Below are 17,489 nucleotides of genomic sequence, written 5' to 3'. Positions count from 1 at the left end.
TCCTCCTGTCCATCTTCCTCTTTCAAATACTGTTCATCCTCATTTTTTCTCCTTCGTGCATCTTCCTCTTATGTCTCCTCCTCTTCATCTTCATTTTTCTCCTGCTGTAATACTAATATTCTGTATCCTCCTGTTTATCTTCCTTCATCTCCTGTTATTTCTCCTTTTTTGTCCTCCTGTTTCTTTTCCTTCGTCTCCTCCTGTTAATGATAAAACTTTTCATCCTCCTGCTTATCCTCCTCTGTCTCTGCCTGTTATCTTCCTCTTTGTAATACTGTTCATCCTTATTCTTTCTCCTCCTGTTTATCTTCCACTTTTCATCCTGTTTATTTTCATATTTCTCCTTCTGTTCACCTTCTGTTTTCTCCTCCTGTTCTTCCTCCTCTGTCTCCTTCTGTTCATCTTCCTCTTTCTAATACTGTTTCCTCCTCTTCATCTTCCTCCTCCTGTTAATACTCTTCTGTATCCTCCTGTTCATCCTCCCTTTTCTCCTCCTGTTCATTCTTCTGTCTTCTCATCTTCCTCTTTCTGTTCACCTTCATTTTTTCTCCTGATGTTCATCTTCCTCTTATCTGTCTCCTTTATCTTCCTCCTCCTGTTAATACTTCTCTGTATCCTCCTGTTCATCCTCCTTTATCTCTTCATGTTCATTTTCCTCTTCTTCTGTTCATCCTCCTCTGTCTCCATCATTAATCTTCCTCCGTCTTCCCCTGTTCATCTTTCTCCCATTCATCATTCCCTCATCATTAAACTTCCTTTATCTCCTCCTGTACTTACTCCAGACTTACTTTCTCTTCCTGTTCGTCTTCACCACTCTCCTTCTGTTTATCTGTATCTCCCCTGCAACTTTAGTTTACTTTAATTTGTCATCCCAGCATGATGCTATAATATCCCCACTAAACATGAATTATAATATAATAGCCTTTTTTTATTTTATTTTACGCTCTTTTGACTGAATGGACACAAAATCCCTACAGACACACTCAAAAACCTGTGAAAAGCAGTCCTCAAGTAGCCACACAGCCACAATGAGGAACCAACTGTGTTAAGACTCTTGGTTTTTGGAATAGGACAGTGAACAAGCTTATCTTCATGTGTCCACATAGTTTTGACCACATGTACATTGTGTACATCTCAGGACTAAGTAAACATGTATTATGTGTGTGTATTTATATAATATTCCTCTCTGCTGGTGTTCGAATGTTCCGTCGGCGTCTGTACTCCATCACGAGACGACGTTGTGGAAGCAGGAGTGCCGCCACGCTCATCTGCTGCTCCGCTAATACCCGTCTTATCTAGACTTGCCCATTTGCAGCAGCACCAATCTGCTCCTGGTTACGTAACACCGAATCATGGCAGGGCGGCTTTAACACCCGCTCTACCCCCGTCTGGTGGTGGAGGTGGTGGTGCTGCGGTGCCCTCTATAGGCGGGTTCTGTTCCTGTCAGAGCTGCAGCACCAGGGCGGATCCTGACCTTCAGTCATCCATCAGAGTCTCGTCTTCTCAATGAAGGTCCAACAGACTTTATTTGAGACCTATACCTAGCGGCTTAGGTACTGGAATAGTAATCATAAGGTCACTGGTTCGAGCCCCGACACTGCCAGGTTGCCATCTCTGGGCCCTTGAGCAAGGCCCTTAATTGCTTAGACTGTAAACTCCAAAACCACTTATGCGTTTAATGTACTGACGTTTTATTCACATGCAGCTCTGTGTGAAATGTACAATATGGGGTCAAAAGTATTGGGACGCCCCTTTTAATATATGAATGTATGCGTTTCAGCCACAGCACTTGTCATAAATCTGTTGTATCAAGAGAATTACATGCTTCCATGGCCAAAAGTATTCGGACGCCCGACTGTGAGCTTGTCGGACGAAATGGAATTAAAATAGAGTGAAGGATCTCACAAGAATTGCAAGCATGTCTGTTGGAATTTGTGCCCATTAAGTCCAAGTTAAAGCACTTACGTTAGTCAGGAAAGCCTCAGTTGATGTTCTGGTTCATCCCAGAGCTGTTGGAAGCACATCAATTTCCTTTATATCATTAATGTATTACACCTGGTAGCAGCTATTGTGGCTGAAACACACAAATTCAGTTATTAAAAGGGGCGTCCCAATACTTTTGTCCCTATAGTGAACTCGGTGTGAAGTAAACTTGTGTTTTGTGCCTCTTCAGGCTCTCTATATGTTCCTGGCGCTGGCCATCGTGTGCGACGACTACTTCGTCACGTCTCTGGAGAAGATCTGTGAGGTAGGAGCTTCAGATTCTGGCGTGAACTCATGACATGAAGATGCTGGAGGATGTGCTGTGATTGATGTGTTTGCGCTTTGGGACACGTCCCCTGGTTGCTTCTGTGGACTGTAGGTTGTAAGACATGTGTGTGTGTGATCTGCAGAAGTTGGATCTGAATGAAGATGTAGCTGGAGCCACGTTCATGGCGGCAGGAAGCTCAGCACCTGAACTCTTCGCATCCATCATCGGTAGGATAAACTCACCTCCTGGCTCCAAAAATATCGGCACCTTTGTGCTCCCATCATCCCTCATGGCAGCTTTTTAATAGGGTGCAGGTTTAATTTCTTGACATAGGCAGCCAAATTCTTTATTTAAGATCTCCAGGTAAACACATGGGAAAAACAGCCTCAATAGATCACAGATCCTCCACCGTACTTTACAGTATGGATCAGATGTCTGTAGTGCTTTCTGCCTTTTTTTTTCATATGACCTAAAGCTTAAGACCTTTACTGTCTTTGATTCCTCATACCGTGGCACAGTTAATACAACAGCTGTAGCTTCAGTAGGCAGCAAATCATATACTATTGTTCGGAAAAATAAATAAAAACAGATGGAGGATGAAGAGAGGGAGACCGAATATGAACCAGAAGAACCTGCCAAAGAAATAAGGCATTTTGGCACTTTAGAACAGACTAAACCACTACTAGATCTGTACGTTCTGTGTTTGTAGGCGTGTTCATTACTCACGGTGACGTGGGAGTCGGGACCATCGTCGGCTCGGCAGTTTTCAACATCCTCTGCATCATTGGAGTGTGTGGGATTTTCGCTGGACAGGTACGTTTTGCTCTCGGTGGCGTTTCTACATCGGTTTATGTTCCACCACGACTATATTTGAACAAAAAGTGTGTGGACACCCGATTATGAGCACCCTGTTGGAAATATATGGTCATTAATATGAGCTTGACCTCTTATCACTATAACTTCTGCCACCCTTTGTTTGGAAAAGCATTAAGACCTAAAGTTAATAATTAAGAGCGGTGTCCACATACTTTTGGCCATAAATTTGGATGATAATGACAAGCACTCTGTTTAAAAAAATGAAAGATGGCAAAGAAATCCTGACCAGATTGCCAGTCCTTGCTGCCAACCATCCATACCACAGCACCAACTTCAATCTGAGTCACTTTGGGACGTCCCCTGTACCTCCCAATCTAGTCGTTTCCAGTTCCCGCATGTACAACCCCTGATAGTCAGAACCGCATCATCTCACCACACCGCACACCCCTTCTGAACATTAGCTGTGCCTGAGGGAGGACAGGTAGAATGTCCTTTCTGTGCAGAGTTTGCATGTTCTCCCCGTGTCTGCGTGGGTTTCCCCCGGGAGCTCCGGTTTCCTCCCACGGTTCAAAAACATGCAGTCGCTTTTATTGGAGATACTGAATTGCCCTATAGGTGAATGTGTGTGTGTGATTGTGTGTCTGCCCTGCGAAGGACTGGCGCCCCATCCAGGGTGTAACTGTGTGCCTTGCACCCATTGAAAAGCTGGGATAGGCTCCAGCACCCCCCCCCCACGACCCTAATTGGACAATTGGTTTAGAAAGTGATTGAGTGAGTGAGTGCTGCCATTGCGACCTCTGGTGGCTGGTTGAGGCACCTGCACCAGAGATGGTTGATTCACAGTTAGCAGTGTGTGACTCTCCGTACGCAATACTGCTCTCTGTGAGATAAGGAGAAGCAGACACCTATGGGTAGGATGAGGGTCCAAAATGCCCCCACAGGGGGTAAAAAGTAACAGGTTTTTTATTGGCCACCCCTTACATGCTCACTGTCTGTCTAGACCAGATCAGCTTTTTTGTTTATGTTTGTGTTGTTATATATATATGAACGTTAATATTGTGCTTGTGTGACTGTGTGCGCTCTGGGTGTAGGTGGTGCTGTTGACGTGGTGGGCTGTATTTCGGGACTCGCTGTACTACATCCTGTCTGTACTGGCGCTCATCGCAGTAAGTCTTGCTCGGACACCGTGTTGAGCCGTGTCTGCTCACCGACACTGAATATACGCATTTAGTTACACACGACATTATTTAATAACCTGTATATCTACTAACTGTGCATAGATGAGCTTTCTGGATGTACAATCACTGACTGTAGCCCATCTTTAGAGTACCCCCAGGTATGTTTGGGTCGTGGATGATTCTCAGCACTGCACTGTCACTAACATATAGTGTGTAATATTGTGTAATAACATGGTAGTGTGTGCTCTGGTATGAGTGTAGCAGGTGCAGCAGTGTTGTTGGGATTTTTAAACACCTCGGTGTCAGTGCTATGCTGGGAATAGAACAGCACTCCAACCACAAACAAACAAACAAACAAACAAAGCTCTAGTCCCTAACTGTAGTCAGTGGTAGATAAGTGATCAAATGGTTGCTGGTTCAAGCCCAATGACTACAGAGCTACCACAGTTGGACCCCTGAGCAAGGCGGAAATGTGTTCCTAATAAAGAGGCCGGCACGTTTAAACAGTATTTAAAGACCCCAACAACACTGCTGCACCTGCTGCACTCGTTCCAGAATACACACACACACACACTACCATGTTATTACCACACTACCATCCACCACCCAAACATCATCCTTTCAGTGGGAGTCCCATTTACCTGATACATGGGGTACAGTGGCGTGACAAACACATGGGCTACAGTCAGTAATTGTATACAAACCAGGTTCATCTGTGTGGTAGGTTTAGCTTATTAAATAATCACGAATCTACACACCAGATAGGTGTTCCTAATAAACTGCTCACTGATTTCACTGATTTGATGTGTTTGTGCTTGTTTGTAGTTTATCTACGATGAGAAGATCGTGTGGTGAGTGATCTCCGTTACTCGGTGATGTTTGGTGATGTTAGCGGGCGTGGTGGGTGGATTTGGGCTCTTACAGGTGATTTCCTGTGTGCAGGTGGGAGAGTCTGGTGCTGGTGGTCATGTACATGGGATACATCCTCATCATGAAGTGAGTGGAAATAAACGCGGCTTTTTGAGACGTTTTAGGGGATTTATTTATTTATTAAGATTTTAACGTCATGTTTTACACTTTGGTTACACTCATGGCAGGAACGGTAGTTACTCAGTTCAGGTTTCAATATCAAACACAGATCAAAAACCTGGTGACCCGCCCTGCTCCCTATTTATTAGCTGATCAGCTGCCTCAGTAGAGAGGATTCTAATGCGACATGGAGCTCATAAGGCAGATTATTTAGACGCTCTACTTAGACAGAGATTATGCCATTCAAACCAACTGGCGGAGGCAACACAACCCGCTCACGCCAGCTAACGTCTCCCTCTGTGTCCCGAAAGCGATTAAACTGTCCCTGACGAGCCCGAATTTACAAATAAACGACACTTGTATAATTGCACCTTTATACACATTAAAAATAAACGAGAATTTATTTACATTTGAAAGGGACACCGTTGGTTGCTCCATGTTCGTACCGCACTGAATGCTGGGATTGCCTTCAGCACTGAGGAGGCGTCGGACAGTCCTCTTCTCGGGAGTGTAGTATGACGTGAAATGGATCTATGTAGAGCAGGGGTGAGGGTGAGGGCCACATCAGCATTATGGTGGCCCTCAGAGGGCCGTTTGTAAAGTATTCTGCTGTGATTGCAGTCTGTTGTTTTTCTTGGAGGCTAAATTCTGCATTTATATTGTCCTCCTTTACCACAGACGCGGCCTCATAACACAAGAGACGCACCGGTTTCCCTTCCTGAAGCACAAACTTGTTTTCACTTTCATTAAATTTCCTCCTTCTGCTTAATTTTCTTACTTATCTTCTTGTACACTTTGGGATTATGTGTAAATATTTCTTAACATCATCTATCTCTATTTTGAGAGATGCAGTTAATGTAGGATTTTACAGTGTATTTTAAGACAATTGTTCTGCCCACACTAATAGTTTATGCCCCTTGCTCAGCTAGACAGACAGACAGACAGACAGACAGACAGACAGACAGACAGCTCTCTTCAGAATACAGTCGGTTTATTTGCTTCCCAGCTGTGTGATACACTGTGTGCACCAGAATGAACTAAAAATACAAACAATACAAACAATAAAGAACTTAATACAGTAAAAGCACACAGCTGTAGTCAAGTGTTCCATCTGGTACAATATGAGATTTAACCAAACGTAAAATAACGAGTTAAAATTGTGTGTAAAGATACTAATTGCTATAGTAACGGTAACAACAGTATTTAATTACGGTAAATTTGTAAATAAAGCGCTGTGATATACTCACTAAACATTTACTAACAACTGAGAATATAAACGCCACTACTTACAGACGATGCTTGGGTATTATACTGCAAGATAATTATTTATATTTATTATTATTGTTTACATTACTACCCGCGTTCTTTTGCCGTAAAAGTCACATGGCTTCTCAGCGAAGGTCAAAGTTAGTTGCCATGACTACGATGTCACCAGTTGCCGGTTAAAGGCGCAGGAGCGCATTAAATTAGAAGCGCGTCTCTGTAACGACTCGAACCATCACAACAATCATACAGTCGTTTAAGCTCTCGCGGGCCGGATCAAATGACGTGGCGGGCCGGATCTGGCCCGCGGGCCGTGAGTTTGACACCCCTGATGTAGAGAGATCACTAGGTTTTACACATGTGCAATAGCTTCTTTTCCTGCTTCTGTTTTGTTTAAGTGCTTTTTTATATTTATATTTGTATATAGTAGTATTATTGTTTGCTGTTGTTGTTTTTCTTGCACCGAGAGGGGGGGGTTCTATTTCAATTTTGTTGTGCAAGTGTAGAAGTACAATGTGCAATGACAATAAAGGATTCGAATTCGTATTCATTTTCGGACAGATCCGACAGGGCTTAAAGGACCCAGATACCACAGGACACCTTCAGAGGTGTTGTGGAGTCCATGGCTTAACATGTCAACCATTGTAAACCATTGTTAATCCAGTCTTCAAGTAATAGTATCAGTATCTAAAGGTAAAAATGAAGGTACATCATGAATCCCTGGGTTAGGAAATCGTTGTTTGATCGGCATTCGACTTGTGCGGCGAATTACAGATCTGATCGGATGCTGATTTGAGACTCGCCCTCATCCACCCTGTAGCGCACACCCGCCGTTTTCAGCTGTGCAGAGATGAACTGTGTGGTACCGGCCGGACTGGTTTCTGCTCACCGTGTTACTGCCGTGTTCACGACGTAAAGCTGTAGTTGCATCTCTGGTGCTTCTGTTCCATCTGTGTTTCAGGTTTAACTCCAGCATGCAGGCGTTCTTCACCGGGAAGGGCTCGAAGAACGTCGCTAACGGGAACGCGGCGAGTGGGAACGAGTTGGAAGAGGGTAATGATTCTGTTGGCTCTGACTCCACTGACCCTACATTGCCTTTACTGGGTGCAGGTGAGGCTAATCAAACGGGCAGGCTGGCTTTTTAATTTATTATTTATAATTATACGCTTATGAGGTTGAGAGATAAGATCATAAAAGAAGAAATGCAGTTTGGTTTTTCTTTAAGCCTCTGGATAAAAGAAGGGCTCCAGTTCCTAAATGATTTGCTCTGGGGTGATTATATTTCACTCCTGCTTTAGTGCACTTCTAACCCAGAGCTCTATCACGCTCTCTTTTATCTTTCTCGTCTCTTCTCGCTCTTTTTCTGCTTTAATCGACTCCAGTACTCCGGTCTGCTCGCCTGTCTGTCTGATTAGCCTCACTAAACCCGCTCGCTTCTGCCTGATAAATGTTTCGTGTTCCTCCCTGCGGTACCTGCTTCTGATCCTGTGTTTTATATAAACGTGGGAGTCCTATGGGGGCAAAGTGGACAGAACAAATTAGGGCTTACAGACAGTGATTATATATCCATAAAGTTTCTGTGTATGATAGGTGTAGCTTATAAAGTAATACACATACCTGTGGGTGTTCCTAATAAATTGCTTGTCAAGGGTACATCTTTCTTTGTTCCTTCGGTCACTCAGTAGCAAGAACGCAGGTTTAAGGGTCAGTTAAACAACATGTAGTCCAGAAACTGACGCCGAATTGAGTGTTGTGATGTGATAATCTGTGCATGTGAAGTGAAGCCCAGTAAGCCGTACACCCGAGGTTCAGTGGTGATGGTGGACGAGATCATCAATGCCAGTCCTCCCAACTACCGCTTTCCTGAAGCTGGACTCCGTGTGATGGTCACTAATCACTTCGGACCCAAAACCCGTCTGCGCATGGCCAGTCGTCTCATCATCACCGAGGTACGCTCAGTCAGACCGAAAGTTTACATACACCTGTAAGAGACTTTTATAATGTCTGGGACATTCACGTACGGAGAGCCACACCCTGATCTCTGCGCCCTTCCACTTTCTGTACAGGCGCCCTGAGCGTGCCTGCTAAAGGGCGCCCAGCCAACCGGTAGCAGAGCCGAGATTCGAACCAGTGCGCTAATTTACAATAGTTACAGTAATGTAATATTTATTCCTAAAGTTGTGTCCCGTTATTTCTACAGAGGCAGAAGTTGGTGCAGGGAGCTAATGGGGTTGAGACCGCAGTGGTGGATGGAAAGAACGACATAGAGAATGGGAACGTACCAGAGGACAAACCCAGCGAGGAAGAAGATAGAGAGCTGACCTCACCATTCACTATACCACGTAAGAGACCGGGGTGGATGGGGGGGGCAGTGGTCAGTGATCATCCAGGTCTTGGTAATGTCACTGTTGTGCCGTATTTTGTCCACTTGTTGATGACTTTACTGTCTCCACTGTGTTCATACTTTGGAAATTTGATTGATATCTTTCAACAGTGAGTCAACCTCTAATGAGACGAACTGTTTGATATGAGGCAGTAAGCCTTACCTACTATGAGCTTTGGGCTATCATGTGTTAGAAGTCAGAAGTTTGACTCTCAGCAGAGCGAATGACCTGGTCAGGAGTCCACACACACACACACACACACACACACACACACACACACACACAGTTGGCTGTGTTTGAGGGAGGGAAGGACGGACGGGGTCTCTTTGTGTTGTCAACAATCGAAGGTGGTCTCTTTCCTCTTTGGCCTGGAATTTGATAAGTGGACTCGTGAGACCCCAGCACACTTCCACTTTGTGTCAGTACAGTTTAGATGAGCTTGATCTCGGAGAAGTCGGAGGCGTTTCTGGACATTGTTGATAAATGGCTGTTTGTGCCCGTTTAGGGGGCTGCATGAACAAGACTAAATGGTTGATCTCGTGGCCTCTGCTGCTCCTGCTCTTCTTCACCATCCCCAACTGTGCCAGGCCCCGGTGTGAGAAGTACTTCATGCTGTCCTTCATTCTCTCCACCGTGTGGATCGCCATCTTCTCCTACTTCATGGTGTGGATGGTGAGTTTCTTCTTGTTTCTTTCTTGACTTTGCTTTTATTATTGGTGCCGGTTGTGATTTTCTGTTTTTTATGATGTTTTAGGTGACCATCATTGGCTACACGCTGGGCATTCCTGATGTCATAATGGGCATCACGTTCCTGGCGGCGGGTACCAGCGTCCCGGACTGCATCGCCAGTCTGATTGTTGCTCGCCAAGGTGAGGGAGTGATTGGGTTTCATCATTGACTAATAATGTGACACTGTATACAGCTGAGCAAGCTTTACATTGACACTGGCTTAAAGGTTGGCATGCGGCGCTCAGTACTCGGAATTTTAGCAGAGCCACTGACCTGGTCAGGCGTCCAGTTGGCTGTGTTTGAGGGAGGGAGGGTCAGACGGGTTGTCTTTGTGTTGGCATCAATCGAAGGTGGTCTCTTTCCTCTTTCGCCTGGAGAACTTTGGCGTCTCATACTTCCAAAAAGAACTTGATAAGTGGACTTGTGAGACCCCAGCACACTTCCACTTTGTGTCAGTCCACTGTAGATAATCTTGAGCTTAGAGAAGTCAGAGTCGTCTCTGGATGTTGTTGATAAATGGCTTCTGCTTGGCATAATAGAGTTTACTGTTGAGTTTTCTCCAGATTCTGTGATTCCTTTACTAATATTATGCCCGGTAGATGGTGAAATCCTTAAATTCCATGCAATTATGCATCGAGATGCTTCATTTTTAAACTGTTGGGCTATTCACCTATGCAGGTATGTACAACGTGATGAACTTTGTCACATCCTTGCTTGTAAATAATACCTACCAGGACAAGGTGCATTTTACCTGGTGTCCCAACCTTTTTGAAATTGGCTTTTTACATTTTGTCCATGATTTTTAACACCATCCTGGTGACGATACCCGAAACACAGGACAAAATATGCTTACTGAATAAGAATGGTGGCAATCTGGTCCCACTGTGGTTTACAAGATGTGACGTAAAGCCTCCACAAGAGGGCGTCCGTGTACAAGTTAAAATTTGTTGATTTAATTATTCTTATTTTTCACTGGGACCCATTTTTTCGGCTCGCAACCCTTCACCAGGGTTTGAAAAACCATGTCCCGTGTCCCCTAGATGATGGTCCTCACCTGACACCTCTTGTGTATCATTATTAACAAACTGCTGCACAACCTTTCACCTCTTTCTCCTCCGTCTTGATCAGGAGTGAATATCAATAAACATGGGGGGGGGTGTTTGTGCTGCAGGTCTCGGGGACATGGCCGTGTCTAACAGCATCGGCAGTAACGTGTTCGACATCCTGGTGGGACTCGGACTGCCGTGGGCTCTGCAGACGATAGCCATCGATTACGGCTCAGTGGTAAAGTCGCACGCTTCACAGTGAACCGCCGGGCTAAAGGGCTAAACCCTGGGCTTTTACTATGTCCAGTATAGAGTAGAGTGTGGAGAAAGCATTCAACCCCTTCAAATGACATGATTGAAAAACAACGGGACATGAAAGTATTTGGAGAAATAGGGAGAGGAATCGAACGCATTTAACAAGAAAATAAATCCGGACGCATTTAACAAGACAACAAGCTCAAACATAAAGACAGAATACAAATCTACAATTGTAAACATATTTCTTTATATTTGTGTGATTAGAGGTGAATTCTGTGTGTAAATACGCCGATCAGGCATAACATTATGACCTTTCTATCAGACTGTCTGACACCTTTCTATCAGAACCAGCATGAACTTCTTCAGCAGTTTGAGCTACAGGAGCTCATCTGTACTGTAGATCGGACCACACGGGCCAGCCTTCGCTCCCCACGTGCATCAATGAGCCTTCGCCGCCCATGACCCTGTTGCTGGTTTACCACTGTTCCTGATAGACACTGACCACTACAGACCGGGAACACCCCACAAGAGCTGCAGTTTTGGAGATGCTCTGACCCAGTCGTCTAACCATCACAATTTGGTCTTCGTCAAACTGCTTCTAACATCAACTTTGAGGATAAAATGTTCACTTGCTGCCTAATATATCCCCCCCCACTAACAGGTGCCGTGATGAAGAGATAATCAGTGTTATTCACTTCACATAATGTTATGCCTGGTCGTTTTTTTTTTCTTAACAAGAGCACTTTGCTTGTCCTAAGTAATAAATTATAAGAGCTTGGTGACACTGTGAAGTGTTAAAGCTCACGCGTTTCAATCTCAGCAGTGCTACCGACCTGCCCGGGCTTCATTTGACATTTGGCTGTATCTGATGGAGGGAAGGTTGAATAGGGTTTCCTCCCCAAAGCTATATCTATAAATGTCTACAGTTCAGACATCATTAGAAGTGTTTACATGATGCTCTACTCTCTCTTGACTCAGGTGATGATAAACAGTCGAGGGTTGTTGTATTCTGTCGTGCTGCTGCTCGGCTCTGTCGCTCTTACAGTGAGTACTAGCACACACACACACACACACACACCCACACCCACACCCACACACACACAGCTTTCCTGGCATCCAACAGGCTGGGCACCTACACAAACGACGATTGCTGTTGTTCAAACAGGGTGGGAGCCGGACGCGACCTCATAACTCATGCAGTTATGACCTCTGCTGTCTGGTTGATAATGCTGATAAGGGTGTGGCTCTCCATACACAACGCTGATCCGCATATGAACTCGCCTTGTGCGGGACCCGAGCACGTGTCGGAGGGGGCGTAGGAGTAGTAATCACAAGGTCGCCGGTTCAAGCCTCACCACTGCCAGGCTGCTACTGTTGGGCCCTTGAGCAAAGCTCTTAATCAATCAGTTCAATTGCTTTGACAATAAACTGTCACAGTACAGTGAAGTGGTCGAGGTCGCTAACTGGTTTTCTGGGTGCGCCTTTAGATCCTGGGCATCCACGTCAACAAGTGGAGTCTGGACTTCAGGCTGGGCGTGTACGTGCTGATCCTGTACGCAATCTTCCTCTGCTTCTCCGTCATGATCGAGTACAACGTGTTCACCTTCGTCAACCTGCCCATGTGTCGGGAGGACCATTAGAACAGAATCGCCCGAACGCTCCATCGTGTCTCCTGAACCTCCTGCTGCTGTCCGTCCGAGTGCGACCCACTCGGAACGCCAGTCTTCCACTGTAGTGTTGAACCACCATTATTACCTCAGAGTGGACCGGGGTGGATGGCGTCGCCCCAGTCTTGCAGTAAATCATCTCTGGAATCCCAACCACCATCCACACTGGCACACCAACAAGCTCAGAACTCCTAGATCTTCTCAGACCTTCATCCATCCAGGAGGAGGACCTTCTTGTCCTTTTTTTGGCAGCTTAAAAAAGAAAGAAAAGAAAAGAAAATACACCGTCCGTTTTCCACACATGAACTCTGCATCAGAGGTTTTCTACAGGGCTGTCACTGTTTAATAATTAAATAATAATAATAATTAATGATATTTTCTGTGTTTCTCTATGTGGATGACGTGCATGGTTTCCTATCTCGCAGCTTACGTTTCTTTTTTTTTATAAAATCTGTGAAACCGCAGGCGTCCGAATATAAAAGGAGCACTTCTGGGTTGACGTTCCTCCGAATCGAATCTGCTTTTAAAGACGACTGTACGGACGGGGCGGGGGCGAGACGGACCTTTACAGAAAATATACAGAACTGACCTGTTTGCTATGCACTACTGAATTTATTTATTTATTTATTTATCTATTAATTGCCAATTTATTTATCTATGGACAATTTTCTCTTTCTAGACTCCGGATGAAGATGTGCATGAGTGTTTTTTGTATTTATTTAATAATTAAATGAGAATGCAATGCGTATTTAGAAGAGAAGAAAAATCTGCAGAATTCAGACCAGATTAAATCTGCATTAGATTTCAGGCTTCTTGACGTTCCTCCTGCATGGAGTGCGTGATTTTTCTAATCTTTACATATTGTACAACTCAGTGGCTTCTACATCCTACGTAGTGCAATTCTTAGGTTTTTTGGAGTCGTCGGTCTAGCCAATTTCGCCAGCATCTGTTTAAAAAGAATCTAAACTGTTAAAAAAGGCGTTAAGATAAAAATAAATAATAATAATAATGCTAACAGGATTTGTTAAAACACTAATTACTGATTATAGAAGATGCATTTCAGGTTGGTTGAAGTCCTCTCAGTGCCATGGTGTAAAGACATGAGAACTTCCATAGCTCTTTTCAGCAAATGCACGTCGGTCATCGAGTTCTGGAGAAGGGAGGAACTGCTTGAGTTAAATAATGCCTTGAATTGTCTTTACGCTCTGTAAGATGAAGATCCATACCTGTTCTAAATGCGGACTGTGCGTCTTTACGTCTACTGAGGTTTCTGGGGTTTTTCTGTATATATTATTTATTAATTATATCATTTAATTATTACTCTTATTATTTCAGTACTCTGGATTAAGACGTGCATGTTTTCTTATTTTGCCAGACCAGAGAGGACGTAATCCAGTCCATCGTCCATCCTGATCTGACTTTGATCGGGTGCTGCATGTGCGTAAATCCCAAATTTTAGGGATAAGGTTTCCTTAACACTTTAAGGGCTTTTACATCCTATGTCCATTGCAGGGCACGCACACACACACACATTCACCTATAGGCCAATTCAGTGTCTTTAATTAACCTAACTGGACTGTGGGAGGAAACCGGAGCTCCCGGAGGAAACCCGCGCAGACACGTGGAGAACATTCAAACTCCGCACAGAAAGGACCGCCCCGCCCGGGGATCGAACCCAGGACCTTCTTGCTGTGAGCCATCGTCCAGGGTGTTACTGTGCGCCCTGCACCCATTGAAAAGCTGGGATAGGCTCCAGCACCCCCCCCCCCCCACACACACACGACCCTAATTGAATAAGAGGTTAAGAAAGTAAGTGAATACATCCTATGTAGTGCACCATGTACCCAATATGAAGTCATTTAGGATTAAAACGGACGTCTGACCTAAAAGATTTTTGAACAGGGAGCTTTAATTACTTTTAGGGGATGTTTAATGCTGGGCGAAACCATATATCTGAAAGGAAGGCGCTATTTTAAATGCAGAAATCTGACCAGACATGATTTTCCTGATGGACAAGATTCTCCTGATGGCCCAGGTTGCGCAGCGGGATATTCCATTAGCACACCAGCACCGAGATTCTGAACTCCTCGGTTCGAAACTGGTCAGCTGGGCGCCATCTAGCGGGGCGTAATTGGCAGTGCCTGCAGGGAGGGATGACCGGAATATGTGGGCGGGTCTTCAAACGCTGTGTAAGGACCATGATTGGTGGATAGAGGCACCTGTGTAGAGGGCATGGGTGGAAATGGGTTCCGTTAAGGACTGCCCACCTCGACTGCCAAAAATCGGGGATCCCCCAGCAGCGGAAGACAAACTGGCTACACTAAATTGGGAGAAACTGGGAGAATCACTTCTTGCTGTTTGCAACCATATAAACAGAATTTTCCTCGCTCAGTTTGTAGTGCAGTTGTTGGTTGACTTAAAATTGAACTTGCACGTTCATTCCAGGCTGAATTGCAGCGAGACGTGAATTTTGCACATCAGGTCGATCCTACATCTTACCTGAGCTCATACTTGTGCAGTTTGCTTCTCTTTGTTTTCTTACACGTATTAAACTGAATGTGAATATCGATGTGCACGTTTCTTATTTTATTTTGTAACTGATACAATTTTCCTTATTGAAATTCATCCTTTAAAGATGCAATTTCAGGCACTTGTGTTGCTTTGGAGTGAAAATCGCTTCTTATTTTGTGAACGCACAAACCAAACGTGTGCGCTGTCCTCCTGACTTCCTAGCTTTCTAGGGAAGCTTTCTGCAATTCTGGGAGGATCTTCATCTCCACGTGGATCATGCAGGATCCCGGGTGGGATTGTGACCCTTGCTTTGCTATGCCCATTGGTGCAGTTGACTTGCAGTTGTATATTATCCTGTATACCGCAGTTTCACATGAGCCTGAGGTTCCCATTTCCTCTAAACCAGAGATTCTCATTCATTGTTGAACCAGTGCTTCCTTTTCTTGTCAGCATGTGTGAGTGTAACGTACCACATCTCCGTCTTCGATGCATGATGGGACGAGGCTTTCAGCCAATCACAAAACGGCAGCTATAGGTGCCAACATTTACGTGAAGACTTTTGAAGAACACGTCTTCGTATGGTCGAGGAGACGAGGGTTGGTGCTAGAATATGCAATGGATGGCCGATGGAACGGCCAGTATGGGCTGGTTGAAGATGATAAGCTGGGATGGGCATTATTTATCCACTATCTTCCCACCAGACCATGTGTGTAGGACTCAAATCTGTTGAAAATGTGACTGTGAGACTTATTGCTGCTAAAACATTTAAATGTTTTGTCATTTTTGACCCTCCCTTCCTCCCACATGGCTTGTATTACCTGATTGGCAGCTTATATTGTTTAATTAATGTAATGTACACGGCTAAAACTATTCTATGGTGCCATTTCACTGATACAGTGCTGTGTTTTGAGTTTGAGAGCTGAGAAGCTTGCTGTTCTGTTTCTGTACTGTTTTGTTTATTTGTTGGCATCAGTATGAGTGGGGTCTGGGTTGTTGTTAATTTTGCTACCCAGCATCTGTTTCATGTACCGTCTGACCGGATTGCAAACGCGTACTCGTTAAAAGACTTTCTTGTGAACGTGTATAGAAGATTGTGTATAAACTAAGCACAGACCCACAACACGTTTAAAATCACCGTATAGATCCGTGGCGGGGGTATTTCATTGCCGTTCGTTTGACATGAACGTGACCCTATGCACTGTGAGCTCGACGTGATGTGAGATTGGTGTCTATATGATTATATATACATATAAAAAAGAATATGTACATATTTAATGTAAAGTTAAATACTATGAATCATAATGAACATCTGTATAACTGAAATTAATGTATTGTCTTGTTCTAATGGACATATCCAACCAATGCATTTTACTGTAAAGCAATAACATTAAAAAAGATTGAAATGGTCTGAGTTTGTGTTGTGTGATTACTTAGTTACACCTCAGCTTCAGCTCACAGACACATGTCCAGATGATCATTCATTCAGTAAAAGGAAAGTCATCCAGGTCCAAGTCACCAGACTACTTCTGAAGTAGCTATGAGTTATGTCATTAGTTTTGCCAAAAAGTAGTGTAGTCCTAAACTGCAAATATACACCGATCAGCCTTGTTTCTACACACACTGTCCATTTTATCAGCTCCACTTACCAAATAGAAGCACTTTGTAGTTCTACAATTACTGACTGTTGTCCATCTGTTTGTCTGCATGCTTTGTTAGCCCCCTTTCACCCTGTTACTCAATGGTCAGGACCACCACAGAGCAGGTATTATTTAGGTGGTGGATCATTCTCAGCACTGCAGTGACACTGACATGGTGGTGGTGTGTTAGTGTGTGTTGTGCTGGTATGAGTGGATCAGACACAGCAGCGCTGCTGGTGATCCAGATCCTGCAAACCCATATTTCTGGAAAGGTTGGGACACTTTTTAAAAAGTGTTTTCACTGACAAACCTGTGTGCTGTATATATAAGGAACAGTAGAATGGTACAGGTAATCTGCACAGATGTGAAGATATCATGGACACAGAGGCTTAATAGGTATCGTGGAGAGACAAACGTCTTTTCCCTGGGTGGCTTCGTAGACAGAGTGTGTGTGCTAGACTGGCCTGCTTGCAGTCCAGATATGCTTTTTATTGAAAATGAATGGCACATCACGAAGAGGAGAAGACGACGGCGGCCACGGACTGTCGAGTAGCTAAAGTCTCGATTCCCAAACCATTTAAAGGTATGATTAAAGAACCGCGACCCAGTGTTAAACATGCCTCTGTCCTAACTTTTTAGGTTTGTTGCAGGTATTTATTTCTACATGTGTTTATATTTAACAAATAGTTTGTCACTGAAATCACAAAGTCTTTTCTATGG

General features: G+C 44.3%; 1 protein-coding gene across 2 annotated transcripts in view; it reads left to right on the top strand.

Annotated features, from left to right (window-relative positions):
• The window catches only part of slc24a4b (solute carrier family 24 member 4b), a 33,174-nt gene extending 20,183 nt beyond the window's left edge, over positions 1–12,991 (top strand). The window contains exons 4-17 of one of the 2 annotated variants that reach the window (XM_063000997.1): positions 2,174–2,248; positions 2,394–2,478; positions 2,961–3,064; positions 4,159–4,233; positions 5,071–5,096; positions 5,188–5,241; positions 7,499–7,590; positions 8,317–8,486; positions 8,738–8,879; positions 9,427–9,593; positions 9,676–9,790; positions 10,822–10,934; positions 11,933–11,998; positions 12,442–12,991. In XM_063000997.1, coding sequence (XP_062857067.1) covers positions 2,174–2,248; positions 2,394–2,478; positions 2,961–3,064; positions 4,159–4,233; positions 5,071–5,096; positions 5,188–5,241; positions 7,499–7,590; positions 8,317–8,486; positions 8,738–8,879; positions 9,427–9,593; positions 9,676–9,790; positions 10,822–10,934; positions 11,933–11,998; positions 12,442–12,594 — 1,437 coding nt within the window. In that variant the 3' untranslated portion in view covers positions 12,595–12,991. Of the gene's footprint in view, positions 1–2,173; positions 2,249–2,393; positions 2,479–2,960; positions 3,065–4,158; positions 4,234–5,070; positions 5,097–5,187; positions 5,242–7,498; positions 7,648–8,316; positions 8,487–8,737; positions 8,880–9,426; positions 9,594–9,675; positions 9,791–10,821; positions 10,935–11,932; positions 11,999–12,441 lie in introns of both variants that reach the window. The other variant, XM_063000996.1, reaches the window with a different exon arrangement.
• Positions 12,992–17,489: the final 4,498 nt, after the last annotated feature.

This window comes from Trichomycterus rosablanca, chromosome 9, assembly GCF_030014385.1.
Source record: "Trichomycterus rosablanca isolate fTriRos1 chromosome 9, fTriRos1.hap1, whole genome shotgun sequence".
In the NCBI taxonomy this organism is placed as follows: domain Eukaryota; kingdom Metazoa; phylum Chordata; class Actinopteri; order Siluriformes; family Trichomycteridae; genus Trichomycterus; species Trichomycterus rosablanca.
This window is presented reverse-complemented; position numbering and strand designations above follow the sequence as displayed.